Source organism: Anabrus simplex, chromosome 6, assembly GCF_040414725.1.
Source record: "Anabrus simplex isolate iqAnaSimp1 chromosome 6, ASM4041472v1, whole genome shotgun sequence".
Classification (NCBI taxonomy): Eukaryota; Metazoa; Arthropoda; class Insecta; order Orthoptera; family Tettigoniidae; genus Anabrus; species Anabrus simplex.
This window is the reverse complement of record NC_090270.1, coordinates 154,736,579-154,759,104: the sequence shown is the minus strand read 5'-3', so window position 1 is coordinate 154,759,104 and position 22,526 is coordinate 154,736,579. Positions and strand designations below refer to the sequence as shown.

The following is a 22,526-nucleotide window of genomic DNA, read 5'->3' as shown; positions in this document are numbered from 1 at the left end:
TATTAAAGCTGATCTACTTGCCAAAGACGCTGCCTTAAAAAATGGGTTCAACTATGACATCGCTAATCCCGCTACGGATATTCAACCTCTCATAAAACATGCACTTTTTCAGTAATGGCAGGATGTTTGGAAAGGTTCTGTGACTTTAAAGGGTAGTTTTTTTTTATGTGCAACCTTCCATCTGCCTACGGCCATGGTTTGCTAAGGGAAATATACACGTCGGCATGTTACCACTATCATTCGCCTTCGTTTTAACCATGTACTCACACCCGCCTATAAATTTAGATTTCATTTAAATGACTCACCGATATGTAGTTGTGGTAACGCTATTGGGGATGCTAATCACATTATTCTCCAATTTAAAACATTTACATCACAACGAAACCTTCTATTCCAACGATTACTAGAACAACAGGTTGCCTTTCCCACATGTGTCTCTTGCCTAGTATCCAATCCCACACCGGAAATTGTTATGGCTATCACGGACTACTTAAATCAATGTAACACATGTCTCTGAATGCTCTCACACAATGAAATTACTAAATGTGATGTGTCTAGTTCTTCCTAATTTCAACATACAATTTCGCGACAATAATTGATCACTTCTTCTGTACGCATACAATAATTTCACTTAATAAGAAAACAGTGTCTACAGTGATCAAGCGAGTATACATTTGGTGACTGGGTTAATTGCGGTGTGCAGCGCCCAACAACGCACAAGAAGAAGACTTTCGATTGTTCACATCAACAATGGCTCGCAACGGCTCATGGACCGTGCAACACTACTATACAACGCTACTGAGATGCTGTATGGCTGGATACTAAAGATTAAACAAATCCACACTAGTATTGCGAATAACTGATCGAAAACTTTCATTGAGGTAGACCTCACTAGCGCAGCAATGCTATACACTCTCTAGGCACATTGACGAGTTAAGTTCAGCAAGTACTTCTGAATTATATTATAACTTGCACAGACATTGCACAATACATCCCAAGTCATGAACGTTCAAAAATAATTTATAACACTTTACAGAATATGACAATAACCAGACTATTCGTCTATTGCTACTGGCAAGAGATCGTTTCCATGTCCATGAGTAATATCTGGTAAATTTTTCAACCTCAACGTCGAGTTGGGAGGAATTTTTTATACGACTGAATTTCATTACTCATGTGCACAAATTATCCTTCAAACACATTCACACATGACCAATATAGCCAAGTCGATGCATTACATATATAGCTCCATTTACCTATCAGTACATTTAAATCTTGGCAAAACAAGTAACACAACGAATCAAATGATCAATTTCCATTACATAAAATGATATTTAGTTCATGAAACAAATTTCATGTCTCCACTTCCTATAAACTCACAACCCTGTTGTCATTTATCATTCTCCAATGACCAGCGCTTGCACAAACCGACATAATTATGGCTATAATTAGGCCGTCAAAACTTATTGAACTACACTGACTATATACTAATGGGTATATATCCGACAGTACTTCACATAATTAAAAGTAAACATAGTTATTTATCACTGGTTGTATACATTTCATTTTCAACCGCAGTACTCTCAGCCACCAATGCAGCAACCCAGAAGCCCCAGAAGCAACAAGAATAAGGAGAGGAAGAAGACAGAATTTCTCTGTTGAATATTCTTTGGTGAAACCTTTTCGTGTAAACCAGAGCATTCTCCTTGGACCGGAGTGGAACGGTTTTCGCTGGATTGGAGGTGACTGGGCTTGTGCGAAGTTGGAGGTTATATTATATCCCAAAATTTATAATTTGCTCACTCTTTAGGATAGCCTGTGAGTAACTAAGGTTGGAGTGTATTACACTCCATGAAACTGATGAGTTTCTTATAATAAGTTACGTTATTTTATTAAATCAAGGGTTATTACGGAGACGTTTAGCTCTTTAATCTGAACGTAATTTTGCTAAAATCACTTCATTAAAAGAAAAAATCTGTACAGCAATATGGGGGGTGATCATGGACATGGACATCCGAAGTATACCGTCCCTGACTGGAGGATTTATCAAGTAGAAAATTGTCCTGAACTCGTGCAGGTGCAGCAAGCACTAGCAGCTAAAGGACTGAAAGATCCGTGGCTCAGGTAAGTAATTTCATTACAGTAGAGGGAATATTCTCTGTTTTCGTGACCTGATGGCATATTCAAAAATAATATTAACGTTTGATTGAAAGTAGAAGTACTTGTAGTACATTACTTAGGAAGGTAGAAATTCAGTAAGACATTACTTCTATAGCATTGTAAGGACGTAATAAGGAATTTTAATAATTGCATTATATGTCACTGTATAAATAATGGCGCGAGGTCTGGAGCGGGTCTTTTTCTCGTAGACGGCCTACTAGGTGACCTGCATGTCTGCGAAGATGAGGACCCTACCTAGGATGATTTCGAATGCTGAATACGGCACACACCCCCAGCCCCCGAGCCATTGGAACCAATTAAGGTTAAAATCTCCGACCCTGCCGGGAATCGAACCCGGGACCCTCTGAACCGAAGGCCACTACGCTGACCATTCAGCCGAGTCTGGCTATGTCACAGTGATCAGTTCACCAATGTGTGATTGTAACCTGGAAGAACAGACGATTGAGCACCTGGCCCAACAATGTCCTCTTTGTTCGTACCCTGGCACTCCTGCTGATTTGTTTGCTCTCACACCTGGTTTATCTGAATGGCTGAGAAGGATGGACTTTAAAGTTTTATTCTGCCTTGTGTGTGTATATATTGTATAAAATCACCATACGATTAAATAAATAACAGTGATATATTGGGATTCAACCATGTGAGTTGTAAGCTGTAGTAAAGGAGAATTCAATATATCAACAAACCCTTGAAGAATGAAGGGTCTGGGGTGAACTAATGAAGAATTATGGTAAGCTAATGGAATAATGTCCATACTGTTTGGGTGAGACAATGTAATTTTATATACGTGCAAATTTCTATCACATTGAATACTTTGCAGTTACGTATTTACTGTCGGATGAAATTAGGGCATCGTTATGTAGACCGAGATCAAACCAAACCCCATGGCACTACAGCCCCTGAAGGGCCTTGGCCTACCAAGCGACCGCTGCTCAGCCCGAAGGCCTGCAGATTACGAGGTGTCGTGTGGTCAGCACGACGAATTCTCTAGGCCGTTATTCTTGGCTTTCGAGACCGGATGTAGATTGAGATGATTGGTGGAATTTTTATACTTATTTGTGTCTTAAATAGATGATCATAATGGGTTTAGGGTAAATCAAGAGTAAAATTTGGTGCCGTACTGCAACCGTAGCCTACCCATTTAGGGTAGAATGTGGCTCAGTTTTACAGCCAGTTGCTCTTCCTTATACCAACCCTAAATGGAGGGATGTATTCTCTATTGGGTGTTTCTATCATGGTGTGGTGTTGTGTGCTGTATGCAGATGAAGGCGGAAACAGATGCCCAGCCTGCAATCTAGACCAGCAATCAAACTCTGGGTCCTCGGAACCAAAAGCTAGTACGTTGAACATTCACCCACAGAGCCGGACATACAAGGACACAACATGGAAACATAAACATTTGATCTCTGCATATTTATACACCTACTTAATTTACTCTATGGCTCTACATCCCTTGAATGACCTTTGCCTTCCTGATGACTGAAGCCCAGTCCGCTCTGTCTCATGCAGCCGTGGTCACCTAGCTGACTTAGATCTTCCTCCACATCATCAGCCATCTCGTCCTTGGTCTGATTCTGCTTCTCTGTTCTTTAGGTTTACCATTGTATACTTTCATCACAGGATTGCAGTCCTCCATACGTTGTACATGATCAGCTATTGGAGTTTATTTCTCTTAATTTCTATCACTGGATCTGGCTCTCCATACTGTTCCCGAAGCTCTGTATTCATTTCATTCAAATTCTCCATTCTGCATGATCATTCACTTCACCGAAGATGTTCTGGAATATTTCCTCTTGCACACTTAATATGTTCTCCTCTGTTGTGGTTAGGATCCAAGTTTCTGCCACATACATAACCAATAATCAAATTTATGAGTTGAGTTTATGTCCTTCAGAGCAGAGATAATTGCAACAGTGGCAAGAAGGCATGTTTACATATGATGGTAGTTTTCATTCCTTCTCGTATCTCTGTACAGATTTCATTATTTTCAATAATCACTGATCCCAGATATTTAAAGTCTTTTACCTTCTCAGAGTTGTAACTGCCAGTCTAAGCTCGACCCATTTTCTTGTCTGTGAGCCCTTCGAGTTGTCAAATTATTTATTTAGTGTTCTTTGCTTTGACTTGCAGGCCCATCCTTTTGCCTTTCTTTTCATCACAAAGCTTTTGTTTCATTAACGTTTTGAGGTCAGAGTTTGAGTTGTCAAATTATTTATTTAGTTTTCTTTGCTTTGACTTGCAGGCCCATCCTTTTGCCTTTCTTTTCATCACAAAGCTTTTGTTTCATTAACGTTTTGAGGTCAGAGTTTGACAGAGCTGCGAGAGACCTAAATAGGAACAAAGCACCTGGAATTGATGAAATACCCTCTGAATTACGGATTGCCTTAGGAGGAACTAGCATGGCAAGGTTATTCCAGCTAGTGTGCAAGATGTGTGAGACAGGACAAGTGCCATGCGATTTTCGGCATAATGTTATACCTATTCCCAAGAAAGATGGTGGTGACAAGTGTGAAAACTACTGCACCATTAGTTTAGTATTTCATGCCTGCAAAATTGTATCATGTATTATTTACAGAAGAATGGAAGGCAAGTTGAAGAGGAGTTGGGAGAAGATCAATTTGGCTTCAGAAGAAATGTGGGAACACGTGAAGCAAGCCTGACTTTACGCCTGATCTTACAGGATCGAATTACGAAGGACAAGCCCATGTACATGGCATTCATAGATCTAGAAAAGGCATTCGATAATATTGATTGGCCCAAGCTATTTGAGATGTTGAAGGTGATTGGGATCAGATACCGAGAACGAAGAATTATGTACAACTGTATAAAAATCGGTCTGCAGTGATGAGAACCGAGGTCTTTGAAAAAGAAGCATCAATCCAGAAAGGAGTGAGGCAAGGCTGCAGTTTGTACCCCCTCCTTTTCAATGCTTACATAGAACAGGCAGTAAAGGAAATCAAAGAGGAATTTGGAAAGGGCATCGCAGTCCAAGGTGAAGAAATCAAAACCTTGAGATTTGCTGATGATATTGTTACTTTATCTGAGACGGCAGAAGATCTCGAGAAGTTGCTGAATGGTATGGGCGAAGTCTTGGGTAAGGAGTAGGCCTACAAGATGAAAATAAATTAGTCCAAAACAAGAGTAATGGATTGCAGTCAAATGAAGGCAGGTGATGCAAGTAATATTAGATTTGGAAATGAAGTCTTAAAGGAAGTAGATGAATATTGTTACTTGGGTAGTAAAATAACTAACGATGGCTGAAGTAAGGAAGACATAAAATGCAGACTAGCACAAGTAAAGAAGAGTTTTCTTAAGAAAAGAAATTTGCTTACTTCAAACATTGATGTAGGAATTAGGAAGATGTTTCTGAAGACTTTCATCTGGAGCGTGGCATTGTACGGAAGTGAAACATGGACGATAACTAGCTCAGGAAGAAAGAGAATAGAAGCTTTTGAAATGTGGTGTTACAGAGGAATGCAGAAGGTGAGATGGATAGATTGAATCACAAATGAAGAGATACTGAATAGAATTGGTAAGAGGAGATCGATTTGGCTAAATTTGACGAGAAGAAGAGATAGAATGATAGGAGACATCTTAAGACACCCAGGACTTGTTCAGTTGGTTTTTGATGGAAGTGTAGGTGGTAAGAATGGTAGGGGTAGACCAATGTATGAATATGACAAGCAGATTAGAGCAAAAGTCGGATGTTATAGTTACGTGGAAATGAAAAGTTAGCACAGGATAGGGTTGCATGGAGAGCTATATCAAACTAGTCTATGGACTGATGACTCAAATAACGACGATGTTAAATCGGAAAGAGATGAGATCATCATTTCCTCTTTTCCAGCTGACACCGGATGGGGGCAAATATGGTTCCCCTCCAATTTGTCCTGTGTCTCCACCATTCCTCATCAAACGCTGTGTTCCAATCCAGGTTCCTTTGTCCTATATGCTGTTCTTCACAGAGTGCAGCCATCGTAATCTTGGTCTTCATCATCCTCTCTTTCCTGTCATCTGTCTTTCTAGTGCTTGTCTTGGCAGTCTTTTCCTTTCATCTGCTTGATATGAACAAACAATCTCAATCTGTTCTGTTCCAGTTTATCATTTAGTTTTTGCACATTCAACTCTTTTTTTCCCCCCTTTTTTATGTCTTCATTTTTCACTGTATGCCTTCTTATCTTCTGTACCATACTCCACAGAAATTTCATTTCAGCTGCTTGTACTCATCACCTTCTCCTAGGCAACATCAGTGTTCTCCCCAGAAATTTTCATCAGCTGGGTGGCAAGAATGAGTAGCTGGGTGGGGAATACTACATAAAAAAAGTGAATAAAATTTCAGTTTAGTACCCTCAGGGCATTAATAATATTAATGCCTATATTGAACTATTTTATTGTTGAGTGTTTTCACAAACTAGACATAATGGAGTATTTTGAACGAGTAATGTTCTACAGCTTGTTCACAATCGTGTAACACCAGGGCTTACCATTCGGTTGCTGTGGAGTGCCATATAGGTTTGTGACATCGGGAGGAATCGAGTGCTCACTGCGATTCCACACTAATACAGACACTGCTCGCGCATGACACTAAATGATAATCAAGCTAAACATAGAAGCTTCGATGTAATTGATGCAATTATGCTGACAATAATGAGTATTTATAATTTTCATAGGAATGTAAACTTCATGGTTTTAATCCACATTGAATTGTGATCACAATAATAATTAAACTAATGCCGTAATGTCCACCTTTTCAGTACTATATTATGCAATCTTTAAATTATATTTCTAAACTAGGAACTAGTTTTGGCCTTGGCTGGCCATCATCAGCCTTAATGCAATACTGTACAAACACATCCAATAACTAAAACAAATATACAAACACACACAAATGACATTAAAAAGTGTTAAAAACATCTGGGATGAACTATGTGTACAACGTGTAAAATATGACAAAATTAAATCAGGCTCTAAAATTCTTAGATGCGGTGCATCATGTTAAAATGTTCCCGTAATGCTTGTTGTAAAAAATATTATGCTGAAAATGCTGAAAAGTTCCTCTGTTGGACGTTTCAATATGGTAGCTTGTCATGTTCAGGTGTCTGTAGTTCTGAGTAATACTTGTGTTCTCGATAGTTAAATACGCCTACATTCTGGTTCATTTGTGCCAAAGTGATTACAGTACTCTTAAGTTTTGACAATGCACGAGACACAGTTTGGGAAAGAGTCCTAGTGATTAATAAATGCAGTTTATCTGGCCTCATGGCTTCTCTCAACGGTTCGAGGTACTTGGTATCGCCACACCGAAGTGAAAGGTGCGCCCGCGGCCAAGGGAGGCCAGCTCATTCGCGGGTATCCGTCCTAATGCTAGCCCTCTCCGGAGATGTACAACTGAACCCAGGACCCAACCAAAGCACTCAAGATATGACATTTTTCTATCAAAATATGAGAAGTATGTGTAACTCGCTTGCTGACTTTAATGCTGGACTAAGCAAAGGGAACTATGACTGTATTTGTATCAGCGAAAGTTGGCTTAATGAAACAGTAGCTGATACTGAAATATTAATGGACAGTTACATTGTATTTCATAAGGACAGAAATTCCGTGAACACTTCAAAATTGGATTGTGGAGGTGTTTTACCAGCTGTGAAGCCTGACCTTGGACATGTGTCGAAACCTGAGCTTGCTGGGAATTGGGAGTGGCAAGTAGTGAAAGTCAACCCTCAACCCAGTCGTGCTGTCTTCATTGTGTGCTGCTACCTGCCTCCAGATGAAATGAACGACCGGCTTAGTGACCTACGTCAAACATTGGGAAACATTACATCTGTTGTCAACTTTACAGGACACTTTTATTGTGTGCGGTGATTTTAACTTGGAAAACTGATGGGTCGTCAAAAGTACAGCACATTATCAAACAGAAGCGAGGAGGTATTTTTATTTCTAGAAGTTATTAATGAATTCGATCTCAGATTTGTGATTTCCCTACTAGGAAAGATAATTTTCTAGACTTAATTTTAATCTCAAACGAATTACTTCGGAGTGGAGAGTGCATCAAAACTGAAAATAATTCACTCTGATCACCAAGCCATCAAAATCTTCCTGCCTATTCCGAGGACTTTTCGCTTCAAAGTGCAAAACAGACTCATATTTGCATGGAAGAAAGCTGATTTTTCTTTAATGAGACCTTTTATCCCTGTGCCCCTGGGATATGATTAAAGAGTCCCACTCTATGGATGAAGCTATGAGCATTTTTTATGACTTACTATATGCGGTCATAAAAGACAGCGTACCATTTCGAAAAATTAAAATCAGAAAATATCCATCTTGGTACGACTCAGAACTAATCCAGAAGCTGAAGGAAAAAGAAAGGGTGGGAAGAAAATGCAAAAGATCAGGCCAACTATATGCAGTGAATGTAAAAAAACTGCAGCGTGCTAAGTACAGGGACTACATTAGGTCGGTAGAAGAAGAGCCCTGCAATGCAACTTTTTCTCCCCCATTTTCAATAGATCCAGTGTCTATTCAGACTTCTGTGGCAGAAGTGACACGGATCCTGTCATCGGTCGATAAAAACAAATCATGTGGGCTTGACGAGATACCTGGCATCGTCCTCTGTGAATGTGCTTCCCAATGGGCGATTCCACTATGTGAAATTATAAATAAATCATTTAAGTGTGGATGTTTTCCAGCTGAGTGGAACAAGTGTTAAGTAATCCCTATCTTTGAGAAAGGTGATAAGATGTTGTTTGATAATTATAGACCAGTAGTGCTGCTGTCACTTTTATCGAAAGTGGTGGAGAAAGTCATATATAATCGCCTGTATGATTCTTTTAGTCAGTACATAGACCCATCACAGCATAGATTTGTTAAAGGCAGGTCAACTCTTATCCATCTGGCTGTTTATTTATCTTCAATTTCAGATGCATTGGACAGGTAAGCAGGTCGATGTGATATATACCGATTTCTCCAAAGCCTTCGACTCTTTACAGCACAAAGCATTGTTGAAAAGGTTGTCAGCGTATGGAGTGTCCCGGAGTATTTTCGAGTGGCTAAAGAGCTACTTGACAAAATGAATGTGTTTTGTCAAGTCCGAGGGTTTGATCTCTAACCCCTATCAACCTTCATCTGCCGTCCTACAGGGATCACTGTTAGGGCCTCTTCTAATTGTTTTGTTTCTAAATTATATTACTACAGTCATTCAGAGCAGTGAATATCTCTTGTACGCTGATGATTTGAAACTATACAAAGTCATAGAAGAAGACAGTGATGGTGATTATCTACAAGAAGATCTGAAGCAAATATGCGAGTGGTGTGATAAGTGGTCCCTTAAAGTGAATAAAGTCAAGTGTAGTGTCATGTCATTTACTCGGAATTTAACACCTGTATTTTACAGATATAAAATCAGTGGAGAAAGTTTAAATCATGTGGAGGAGTTTAATGACCTAAGTGTAATTCTTAGTAACAGGAATTGCTTATCCTTTGTGAAACACATCGATAGTATTATAAAGAAATCTTTCAGACTCCTGGGGTTTGTCAAAAGGAATTGTAAAGATTTCAATAATATTACATGTGTCAACACACTGTTTTGTTCCCTAGTGAGATCCTGTCTCGAGTATAGTTGTGAGGTGTGGCTCCCGTATCAGAAAGGCTACATACACCATCTCGAGAGAGTACAGATAAGGTTCATGAAGTGGATTTGTTTTGGATTCCTGGACATGCCACTCTCTTCAAGCAGGTATGAAGAATTTGTGCCTTTGCTGGCAGGACCTAGTGTTTACAGTGCACTATGTCTTCTGGTATAGGCTAGAGCAATTTTGTTACTTTCATTGATCTGTCTCAGCTTTATCCTTGGCTTGGACAAAATGAAAGTGACTGAGGTATGAGTGATGCTAGTAATGCCATTCTTTTTGCAGCCAGTCTCTGCTGTGAATGGTGTGAAAATATTGCTCATAGGGTCAGTTAGTGCATGCATTTCAGTGGGCTTGGCAGACTGATATGTAATAGCAACTTCTGACTCAGCGAGGAAAGCAACGGGAAACTACCTTACTCCTCATTTCCCTAGTACGCCTCTTCAGTGATGCCTAGGCCATCTATGACAGCTGATGGCGGAACTGTTGAGGATCCAACCAGCCTTCGGGCTGAGGAATGTACATTTCTGCCTTGTTCACCTGCTTGGAACATGAAGTGAAATCAACCCCAGTATAGCTGGACAGTCCACTTTACTCTTGAAGTATTTAATCACTAACATTGCATTTACATGTTTTCAGCGCGTTGCCAGTGTATTCATTCCAAGAATGTTTACAAATTTTTCATGATAGACAAAATTAATGAACTGAAGGAGAGAGCGTGCTAATCAAATGGCACAGTCGTTTATTCAGGTTAACTTCATGGACACCGCATCGAGTTGCGAATATCTACCAGCCACAAATTATGAACGTGCCAGTTATTTAACCGTATCTTCATGTGCCGTCCTTGACAGTGTCCGTCCAACAGAGGAACTTTTAAGCTTTTTCAGCATGATACTTTATAAACAAGCACTATGGGAACATTTTAACATGATGTACTGCATCTAAGAATTTTAGAGCCTGATATGATTTTGTCATATTTTACTCATTGTGCGCGTAGTTCAACCCAGATGTTTTTAACACTTTTAAATGTCATATGTGTGTGTTTGTATATTTGTTTTAGTTATTGGATGTGTTTGTACAGTATTGTATTAAGGCTGATGATGGCCAGCCAAGGCCAAAACTAGTTCCTAGTTTCGAAATGTAATTTAAAGATTGCATAATATAGTATTGAAAAGGTGGGCCATTACAACATTAGCTTAATTATTATTGTATTTATAATTTAAATAAACAGTTTTAGGCCTACAGTATTTACATTTTAATTTGGAACACCTAATGACTCAAATATGTATTAATATTACGTAACTAACACATATCTAGGTTATGTTAGCTGGGCGATCTGTAAAAACAGCAGGGCGGTGCGCCCATTATAAAGGAGACGTGGCAGCATGTTTCCCTGCCGTATCTCTTTTTTAATATCTAATGTGTGACATCATTTCTCCCATTCTTATACTGCTTCTCGTCTCGCTCTTTGTCATTCTCACTAATTTTCTTACCAGTTTTACAATAATTCCGAGTTCAGTCAGAGCATGATACAGTTTCTCTTTGTCTATACTATCATATGCTGCTTTGTAATCAACGAAGAGGTCATCTCTAAAATTTGCTGTAGGGTGAAGATCTGGACCGCAAACGACCACTGTGAGGACGATCTTCAACATTTTATGTCACATGTTAGCAACTGTATGTCCTGACATCGCTGTGGTGTACACCTATCAGGCAGGGAATTGCCCGCACAGAGAGGCCTTGCTGATGCAGTGTCACTGTGCGAATATGGTCAAAGCGGTAATGACTCGTCGAAGTATGTTTGCATACTGCACAGGACACAAATGTGTTCTGTCATGTTATATCAACAGGTGAGAGTAACAGCGCACTCTTCTTGACTGTTCTGAGACTGTGCATTACCTCCATCTGCACTAAAAGTGTTGCAGATCATTTGGATGTTGGTTTGTCATGCAACAACTCTTAGAGCGAATATCCTTCACGAACACAAAAAGTACAGTTGGTGCAAAACTTGTTTTGAGGTGTATATATAGGACACACAATTCCTTCTTTCCATTGCTGGGACATTTTCTCTTCATCGTGTACTAAATTGACTATTCTTAGGAAAATCTGTTCCAATTTACTGTCCCCTTGCTTCAGAAGTTCCACTGAAATATAATTTGTTCCTGTTGCCTTGTTCTTCAATCTCGTCATGACAGTTCTTGCTTCTAGAATTGGTGGGTCTGTATTTTCATCAGCATAATTTTCTCCTTGCACATGTGTTTAGTCTCTTGAAATTGAGGAGTTTACTAAATGTCAGTGCCATCTTTTACATATCTCTTTCCCCTCACGATTATCCCTGTTTTGACCTTTATCAGGCTAGTTTTACCACAGAAGAGTTTCCGTGCAGCATTTTCCTCTCTATGGAATTTGTGCACCTCATTCTGATTCCTCAGAAGCTCCATTTCTTCAATATTTACCTTCATCCATTCTCTTTCTCCTGTGCTGGATCTTACTTTCGATCCGCTGTGTTTCTTTATAGATTTTAGTCATTCTTGTACAATTTGATTGTAACGTCTACTGTCTTTGTGTGGGAACGATGAGGAGCCCACAACCATATTTCTAGATGCTGCAAATAATATGAGTTTCGTTACATTATTACTGCCTATGATATGTTTGTTGTGGGGTACGATTTGTTTGTTTGTATATTGGTTCCTTTCCTACCTGATCGTTAGGTCATCAGCAACTATTTTAGTGTCAAACCCTGGAAAATTTGTATATTATGATTTATATATTTGTTCCTTTCCCACCAGATCATTAGGTTATCAGCAACTATTTTAATGTCAACCATGGAAAACTTGTACCTATGTCTTTGTTCAATTCCCAGTTTCCCCATCAGTTGTCTCTTCCCACTCTTGCATTAATTATTCACAGTATAGAATATACTAGCTTCTCACTTTTCTAGAATTCCACTTCCGATCCACCTTCTCGTAGAGCTATGATTGCTTCAGCTTCATTGTTTGGTCCAGCAGCACCTTCAGCGCTTCTGGGCAATACAGAGTTCTCACATTCCAATGTATGTCTGACATATGCTTTGTGTTTCTTTGATTTATTTCTTGATTTGTTTGTCTATTACCATTGTCATTTTCTATGCCATGTTTGTCTCCATTAATCAGTCCGGCTTCTTTTTGTTGAAGTTTTGCAACTTGAGATTTTACAGTCTTTTCGAGGTCAGGTAATTTTTTAGTCAGGGTTTTTCTTCTCTTAGCCTTGAGAGAGCCAATCCCACATACTACAATCCCCCTGTGGGTGGGGGCGGTAGAATAACACCCACAGTATCCCCTGCCTGTCGTAAGAGGCAACTAAAAGGGGCCCCAGGGGCTCTGAAATTTGGGGCGTGGGTTGGCGACCACGGTGCCCTTAGCTGAGTCCTGGCATTGCTTCCACTTACTTGTGCCAGGCTCCTCACTGTCATCTATCCTACCCGACCTCACTTGGTCAACTCTTGTTCTTTTCCGACCCCTACGCTATTAGGTTTGCGAGGGCTAGGGAGTCTTTCATTTTCACGCCCTTCGTGGCCCTTGCCTTCCTTTGGCCGATACCTTCATTTTTCGAAGTGTCGGATCCCTTCCATTTTTCCCTATGAGTGATATAGAGGATGGTTGCCTAGTTGTACTTCCTCTTAAACCAATAATCACCACCACCACATACTACAAGGCAGCAGCATCTTTACCAGAGCCCTGTTAGCTGCCACTTTTTGGGGTTCCTGCTGGGCTTCACAGTTACCAAAGTGGTCATGGAGCACATGCAGTCTCCCTACTACATCACCACATCAGACAATACCTGACTTTGTGATGTGGACAAGGGGTTGGACTTAAGGGAGACATATAGCTCCTTTATCTCAGCATAAAAGTTCTGTTGATCTCTGGGATCTGATAGACCTTGGAGTTCATTGTTTTTTATTTCCTTTATTTAAGTTTCACATTTTTGTTTGAGCATGTTTTCTCCATGGAAGATTTAATTATGAACAAGCGACAGGTATGCATCCCTCTTGGCACTGTTGGGGCTCTGAATCTCTTCATTATCATTGAACCAGTCTTTTCTCTTCCTTATATCATAACCGAGGACATTCTCTACTGTCTCTCTGATGGTGTTTTTTAATGTGGTCACTCTGGTTCAGTGTCTTTTAAGGTCAGCGAAATAAAAGTCCAGTCCATACAAAAGCAGTGGTATTATGCTATCTTCGGATTGGCCGTGGTATAGTGATGCCCTCCTCTCTCATTCTACGAGATGACTGACAGTTAGCAGACCTCATCATTAGTTTTATTAGGGATAGTCGTCTGTTTTATCGTGTTTAAAAGTGAATTTTCTGATTGTTTTTATTTTTATTTTGTTACTACGTTTTATTCTATTGACTTTGGTTTAGTTAGTCTTTGTATAATTTTTAAAACATTTAATTTGAATAATATATGTGATTTCACTTCAAAGGGAATGTCTTACTCTATATTAATCTATCCTTTATAGCATTTTATAAGAAAATAAGGTATTGCAAATTAGATCCACTAATTATTTTAAATTCATAGGTTTTCATCATAATCTGTTCAAAATTCTAGTCAGTGGATTAATTTTAAAATTTCAATTATTATATTTCGCTTCATCTTGTACCATTAGGGGCTGATGACCTAGATGTTAGGCCTTTTTAAACAACAAGCATCATCATCATCATCATTATGGGACAAGTCGCTGGCCCCTTTAGGGAGTCGAGTCGACACTTGGCGTTGACTTACTGTTGTATTGTCTTACTCCATTACTGTAGCGGGATACCCAGCCAGACAGCGGTAATGTAATACAGTAGCAGGAAAGAAGGCGCCCAGCAGGCCAACAGCCCACTGCCTGTCATTGACCCTGAGGCCTGCACTTTTAGTAGATCACACTCTGTGTGGTTACAGTGAACTTAAGATCACATGATGTTGGTAGCATGTCTCTGAAGTGGTCAAGCATCTACACTATGTGAGCAAAAGTTTCTGGACACCCATAGCTGTTCGTTCCAAGGATGCCAGCCATGTAAATAATAATGTATAGGACATCCTTTTGCTACTATTACAGCATTTAATCTTTGTGAAAGGGTTTCAACTGGGCAGCAGTTGTCTTGGCATGTAAAGTCCCTTAATGGGTTGTATGTGCCATAAAATTTCTGTTTCAAGGAGTAAACTAGTGAATGCCAAGTGAAATTGATTAAATTATACATTATTCTTTACATTAAAATTAGTTGCCAGTTTCCAAGATAACCATTTAAAAAATGAAGTATGTATGGTTCCAGCTGTTGCCGAGAGTTAAGCATCTTTTTAATCATTGCTACAAAACCAGGCACTATTTTACGGAACAAATCAGCTTCATGATGGTAAATGATTTCTCTCTACTGGTTTTATTTTGGCATATTGTCTTGTGATGTTTGCTTTAATGGAAAACCTGCCTAGAGATGTTTGTAGTTCATCTTAATGTTAGAGATGGAGTGCATGACAGATCTGAAGGTTATGGATACCATGGAAATTAACGTGCAGAAAATAAAGGGTTTCAAATATCTTGGCTCAACCATCACTGCCAATGGGACCCTCGGTACCAAAACTGCCAAGCGCATCAGTAATGCGTGGCTGAAGTGGCAGTCTAGGACTGGTATGTTCTTTGATGAGAAAATTATTGGTTGGTTAAAGTAAAAAATATATACAACTATCATCCATCCAGTTGCACTAATAATAATGTTATTTGTTTTACATACCACTAACTACTTTCATGGTTTTCGGAGCTGTTGCACTAGATGGTGCAGAGTGTAGGCCTCCAACAAAGGAGTAAAACGTTGACTTGCCATTATAGAAGCCAGATGCTTCTCTGGACATCAGGCTTGACGCTCACTATCATGATGACATTTGTCATAGATATGGAATTGCATCAATCACAGACAAGATAATGGAAAGCCGGCTATGGTGGTATGGGCACATGCTTCAAGCAGACAGCACATCTGTCACAGGAAGAGTTTTGACCATGGAAGTTGCGGGCAGATGACCAGCAGGAAGACTTAAGCAGCGATGGCTAGACACCCTTCATAATGACCTGAAGGTAGTAAGTCTGCATCCCAACGTGGCATATTATTGTGCCAAGTGGAGAAACAAAGCCAAAAAATCAAACTGCAGGACAAACACTGAAGAGGAGGGAGTGGAAGAGGTGGTTTGTGATGTTTCCTTTGAACTTATCCTGTGCCATTATTTTTGAAGGCAATCCATTTAGCAGCTAATATTTGCCAGCAGTTGGGATTTGGTTGTACAACTTAGTTGTCCATTTCATACTTTACTGATTCCCTCAATATGAGACATACATATTTACATCTTTATTATAGACTTATGCCTTCCAGCATTCAGTCTGCAAGCCTCTGTGAATTTACTAACCACTACCACAATCCTCTATTTTTAACTAGTTCTGTACCCTTGTTTAGTTCTATACCTCTTATTTTTAAATCATTAGAAACTGAGTAACCATCATTGTCTTGGTCTCCTACTTCTCGTACCCTCCATCACAGTCTATTACTCTCCTAGGTAACTTATCCTCCTCCATTAGCCTAGCATGTACCCACCACCAAAGCCAGTTTATGCGTACAGCTTCATCCATCGAGTTCGTCCGGCACCATGGCTAAATGGTTAGCGTGCTGGCCTTTGGTCACAGGGGTCCCGGGTTCGATTCCCGGCAGGGTCGGGAATTTTAACCATCATTGGTTAATTGCTGGCACGGGGGCTGGGTGTGTGTGTTGTCTTCATCATCATTTCATCCTCAGCACGAATTGCAGGTCGCCTACGAGGGTCAAATCAAAAGATCTGCACCTGGCGAGCTGAACATGTCCTCGGACACTCCCGGCACTAAAAGCCATATGCCATTACATTACATTCCTAATATCCTTTATCTCCTCATTCTGAGTACTCTCTTGCCATTGTTCCCACCCGTTTGTACCAGCAATTTCTCACTACTTACATGCCTGTTACTTCTAGCTTATTACTAAGATATCCTGAGTCCACCCATCCTTCACTCCCTTACAGCAAAGTTAGTCTGAAAAAGCTGACTTCCTTCTTACACAATACTGTTGATCGTAACTGCGACCTCACTGCATTAGCCTTGCTGCACCTTGATTCAATCTCACTTATTGAACTACGGTCCTGGGAGAACACATATCCCAAATACTTGAAACCTGTTCCAGTTTTGTATCCCCAATCTGACATTCAATTCTCTTATATTTCTCACTTACTGTCATCAATTTAGTCTTAAAACTGATTTTCATACCACACTCATTACACCTATTTTCAAGTTCCAAGATATTAGACTGCAGTCTTTTGGCACAATCTGCCATTTAGACCAAGTCCTCAGCATAGGCCAAACTACTTACTATATTTTCACCTAACTGTATCTGTCCCTGCTAGTTAATACCTTTCTGGAGATGATCCATATAAACTATGAACATCAGGGGTGAAAGAGTACAGCATTGTCTAACCCCTGTAAGTACCTTGAATTAAGAACTCAGTCTACCTGCTTCCCGCTCACTCCTGTCTATGCGATGCTTAAATGAGCAAATTTTGACAACCCAAAACAAGTGCTAAATACACAACTGGGCATCTAATTGTGATATGGCTGAATAAAGCATTCCTACTGAAGTCATATCAAACCTCAATCAGATCTGAGACTTAGGCCTACATATGGAAGGGTTTCCTTGTGAGTAATATACTTCAACCTGCACAGTGAATTTGGAGAGAGACTACTTCCTTTGTCTTAGCAAAGTCATTCTTTCTCTGTCCTGTGACAGTCAAGAATCCCTTTGCTGGTCAGTTTCACTGTTACATGATAAACACCCATTTTTTAAATGCGGTGTACTATGACCTATATTTGTTTTCAGTCTCGGCATGATGGGTTATCATAGGTTTTACATAGATAATGAAAACTTGCTGGAAAACTATTCATTACTGTATCGCAGCATGTTCAACAAATGCTGGCCGCAGCCTTTCGCTGGTTCACAATCTACTAATTTGCTCTGAAGGTGGTCACCTACAGTTTTAATTTTTCAGAATGGAGATTGTGCAAAAACAACGAAGACAACAATATCTGTGGAAGTATGGATGAAAAAACATTCTGTAAATAACATTTTTGATCTACATTAGATACTTGAGGTGAATATACATTTTATTTTTATGAGGATTAACGAATTAATTTAGAAAGTTGTTTTTAAGTTTGATGTTCTTTCCCTGCAAACTGTAACTTAAAAACAGTTGTAATTGGTTATATGTTAACACATTGTTGTCGGGGCGCGTACTACTCCATTCTTTCCTGTGGACCGGCAACAGAAGCACACCTAGCTTGAGAAGTAGGATGAAATATAAATATATGTAACTTTTAAATGACATGGAATAAATTATTGAAACCTGGCGAGAGCACTTACCAGTGATTCTAGTACTTGATTTTAGTGTGGTATTGCGTGAAGCAGCTGCCCTTGTGCAAGGGAACTTGACAAGCCAAGCACATGTACCTCGTGTGCAGCGCATACTCCGCAGGGCTTCTGAGGGTAATTTTTCCTTCTATCACATTTATATTTTTCAATTTCTGGGATTTGGGGGAAGTTTTATACCTCTCGGAATTTTGTTCATAATAGAGATTTGATTGTTCCACAAGAAGCTGAAGCAAGTCATCGCCTAGGGAACGATCTACTACCTCCGGAATACTCGCGGAATTACTGGCTGTATAAGTGAGGCCTGTAAAATATATAAATGGTTCTAGGACTCTGTTTTCATCCTTATTTGTCCATCCATCAAACTCACTGTCACTACTATCAGTGGCATCTTCACTCGTATTATTGTCGCCGGCAACAGACTGGTCTGAACTGAATGTCGCACTTTCACGTCCGCGCGTATATTTTGATGTTGACGGACACACATCTTCAAAATAACTAATACTTACACTTTCACAATCACTGGGGACATCAGATAAACTATGAGCATGCAATTCTAGAAATATTTCATCATCGTTCAAGTGTGTCTTTTCTACGGCGCGCCATGCTGACACCTGACAAAACACTCGGTCATGCAGTACTGAGTGTTATGAAACCACACTTCCTATACCGAAAGCATTGTCAAGGAAAGAATATATCTAAATTCCGATCAACAAAGACTTTAGTATGTAAACAACGCGAAATAATTCGATTAATAAACACCGGAGAGGATAAAATCACACAAGAATGAAGCAATGTAGAAAACGTTAATTAACGTAGCCTGTCATTAATGTGTTAAGATAGATATATGCTGTCACAGACCTTTTTTAGAAAATATTGTTACGAATAAAACATCTTCTGTTTTATTACTCTAATTTATTTCAGGATGACCCAGTAAATGCACACACATAGAACTGTGTGTGTGTGTATATACAGTATATATTCAACTGTGAATGGCCATAGTTGATAATTGCTCTCTATTTATAAGTCTCCATTCTTTTCACACAGGAGGGTGTTCCAGCTCGTTGGAATAAACAATCCTGTTTACAGGCTCACCTTACTTTCACTGCTCCAAGTCCAGGCACCCCTCATAGCAACTGCATACAGACAGGTTTGAACACAGGGTTACTTTCCACACAACATATGACTGTTCCTTGGTTCAATTCCAGGGACAGTCCAGTCATTCACACAGTCAAGCAACAACTAAACAACAACAGTCCAAGAGTCTTAAACAGCTGGACAGTACTCCTCACAACAATGGCCATTAACACAGTTCCAGTTACACTCATGCTAGCTGCTCCAGTCGCTGTTTCTACAATTCTTAGTTTGTAGAAGTGCACATATCACCCTCTAAAGCAGTACAAACCGTATTCGAATCCGTACACGACGATACCCTGACTGACGTCAGCCAACAGCCGTCCCAATCCAGCTACTCACTTGACACTCCGAAACAACCGTCACTCCTTGCTCAGACCTTGGTGGGGCACTGGCTACAGCTAACACCCTCTCTCCCATCCCAGTCACGGAACCCCAACACACTGATTCCATCACGGAGTCCCCCACTGACTAACATTGACTCTACCAAGGAGTCCAACACTGACCGACTGTCAGCAGCTGGCCTCCTTTTTATAGCTTGGGTGGTGTGTACTGGAATGTTCACGATGTGGCTAGAGACGGAACATTCTCATTGCATTGCTTGCAGGGAAACCAGGTGAAGAGAACAATACACGGAAATGCTGGCTGGGAGCTCCTTGGTCGTGTGACTCACTAGCCCTTCCCAGGAAGTACCAAAAGGGGCAACCATAGGGTTGGCACATAACAGCATTATGCTGAACAATCTTGCCCATATAGTATACATGTATTTGTAACAGAGTAGCCACGCTAAAATAAGGCATACGATGACCGTTATTCTTAGACTTGCTTCGCTTAAATCGTTACTGTAACATAAAAACACTTATAGTGATCTAAGTGTTAGATAGATATATGCTGTCCCAGAACCTTTTTGTAGGACTTTTCATGTTGAACAATTTTTACCCTCAAGGTTATAGATGTTTCTTAAAGGTTTAGCCAGTGTAAACTAAAAAAGGTGCTCATACCGCTATTTTTCTTCAACTTGCTTCACTGAAATCAGTACTGCTCGGCTTCCTTTGGTCAATATGAATTTTTCTGTACATAAACCTCTCTTGAGAAATGCTTAATAGAGTGGTGAAAACCACATCAAAATCCATCCAGTGGTTCTTGAGATTAGCAGTTACTGACAGACACAAGATTGAGGACTTCATTTTGTAGTAAGTAGGGATTGTTTGGCATCAAGGTTTTGTCTGTCAGCTATGAAACAGACCAAATATTTGCTTACATTATTGGTTTTTGTAGGCTGAGGGAGATTGTACTTTGACAAAGAGGGATTTCTGTGATGATCTGACCAAGATATTTGAATTCTGCTACATGTTTTTGTAGATCTGCAATCTGCATGCATATGTAAAGGGGAAGGATTCTTGCTGAACACCATTACTTGTGTTTTGCTGATTCATTTCATAGATGTTGATAGGATGGTTGGACTTACTGTAGCTTTAGTTTGGTCATCAGTAAGATTCCCTAAATTAGTCTAAATATGATGCCTGTGAATGGGTTAAATTACTTTGTGTTCCATCAGTCATACAATGTTTCATTCTTGCCATTCATTTGTTAAAAAGTTGAAAATTATTTGGTGTATTCTTGTACTGGCAAATAATTTAATTACTTATATGTTATGTTCACAATAATTCCTTACATTATTCTTTTGAAACAGGAATGAAGTCTGGAGATTTAACCCAAAAGAATTTGGAACTCACGGTCAACGATTTCGTATGTTCTTCTTTCGTGGGTTCAAGTTTGGCTTTGGGGCCTTCCTGCTCACCATAGCTGCAGAGAAATTGTTCGAGAAGGCTAGTCCAGAGTCCCACAACAACGATCACCACCATTAACAAGTCCAGACAAATTGTAGTTGTGTAATTGTAGTTTTATCGGATGTATTTTAATTGCACACAAGTGCATGTTTGTAAATATAATACAAGGTTTAAATAAAATTCTTTGTAAAGTTTATAATTCAGTTAAATGCAGCTATTAACCTGGATCCACCCAAGATTTTTTTTTTTGAAAATCAATTTGTAACTTTTATTGTTTGGTAAGGTGCATATGAAAAGCTGGAAAAGCTTTAATTTTATTTATTCAACATGTAGGTTCTGAGAAAAGGCTCGTGCCATATATGGCACGCTGGACGGTAGTGCTGTTCATTTCATATGTACAGAAATTTGATGTTATTCTGCATTTGGCTTATTAATATGCTTTCATCCAATACTTTCTTTTGTAAATCATCAGTATACATATTTTTCTTCAATATTTGAGTTTATAAAATAATGTTCTAGAACTATTAAAAATACACCAGATATTGGATTTTTGGTACTAGGGATGATTTTAGAGAGGTTGTAAATGACCTGAGTTGTTGAGGAAATGAATTTATGTTTTAAATGATAATGCTACCCCCTGTGGATGGGGGGGGGGGGGGGGGCGCAGGCTAAGAATACACCCACGGTATCCCCTGCCTGTCGTAAGAGGTGACTAAAAGGGGCAACCTAGGGATGTTTGTATTGGAATCATGAAACTACTTGTGATTCGTACCACCACACGGGGAACACCATGGGTCACTTTTACTTGTGCGTAGTACCATTATGTTAGGTACCAAATAGGTTTGTGATTAGTAGCAACAGTGTGTGTTGCCAACTTCTACAGTACCTGTGATTAGTACCACTTTAGGAGCGACACCATGGTTCTGGCTTGCCTGTGATTAGTACCCACTATATGAGGAACACCACGGGAAAGTGTGGGTCCCTGTGGTTAGTACACCTATGTGACCAACACCATAGGTTTTGTGTTGCCTGTAAATGTGGTGCCGTAGTGTGTGAAACACCATAGGTCTGTATTCCATGTGCGAATTTCATTACCTGTGAGTAGTACACTACTGTGTGAAATGCCGCAAGTCTACGCATCTTTTTATAAGTACCACAACATGACAAATACCATGGTTCTTCTTTCCTAGCGATAAGTACCATTATGAGGGGTTGATGACTTGGATTTTGGACCCCTTTAGGCTAAAAGCATCGTCGATTCAGCATTATGCTATAGACGCAGTCCCTTTGTCAGTAATACTATTGTTTCACGTCAGTTTCTGTGAATGCGAGACATTGCGGGTCGGA

At 39.7% G+C, this 22,526-nt stretch overlaps 1 protein-coding gene across 1 annotated transcript; it reads left to right on the top strand.

Annotated features, from left to right (window-relative positions):
* Positions 1 to 1,712: 1,712 nt before the first annotated feature.
* Positions 1,713 to 21,378, top strand: ND-B12 (NADH dehydrogenase [ubiquinone] 1 beta subcomplex subunit 3). Its single transcript, XM_068228349.1, has 3 exons — positions 1,713 to 1,768; positions 1,984 to 2,124; positions 21,083 to 21,378. The coding sequence occupies exons 2-3, from the start codon at positions 1,988 to 1,990 to the stop codon at positions 21,255 to 21,257; spliced, it is 312 nt and encodes a 103-aa protein (XP_068084450.1). The 5' UTR covers positions 1,713 to 1,768; positions 1,984 to 1,987; the 3' UTR covers positions 21,258 to 21,378.
* Positions 21,379 to 22,526: the final 1,148 nt, after the last annotated feature.

What these genes read in the sequence shown, in the direction of transcription:
- ND-B12 (XM_068228349.1), top strand. Translation starts at nt 1,988, where the DNA reads ATGGGGGGTGATCATGGACATGGACATCCGAAGTATACCGTCCCTGAC. An exon ending in CTGAAAGATCCGTGGCTCAG is followed by an intron (nt 2,125 to 21,082) that starts GTAAGTAATTTC and finishes CTTTTGAAACAG; the next exon opens with GAATGAAGTCTGGAGATTTA.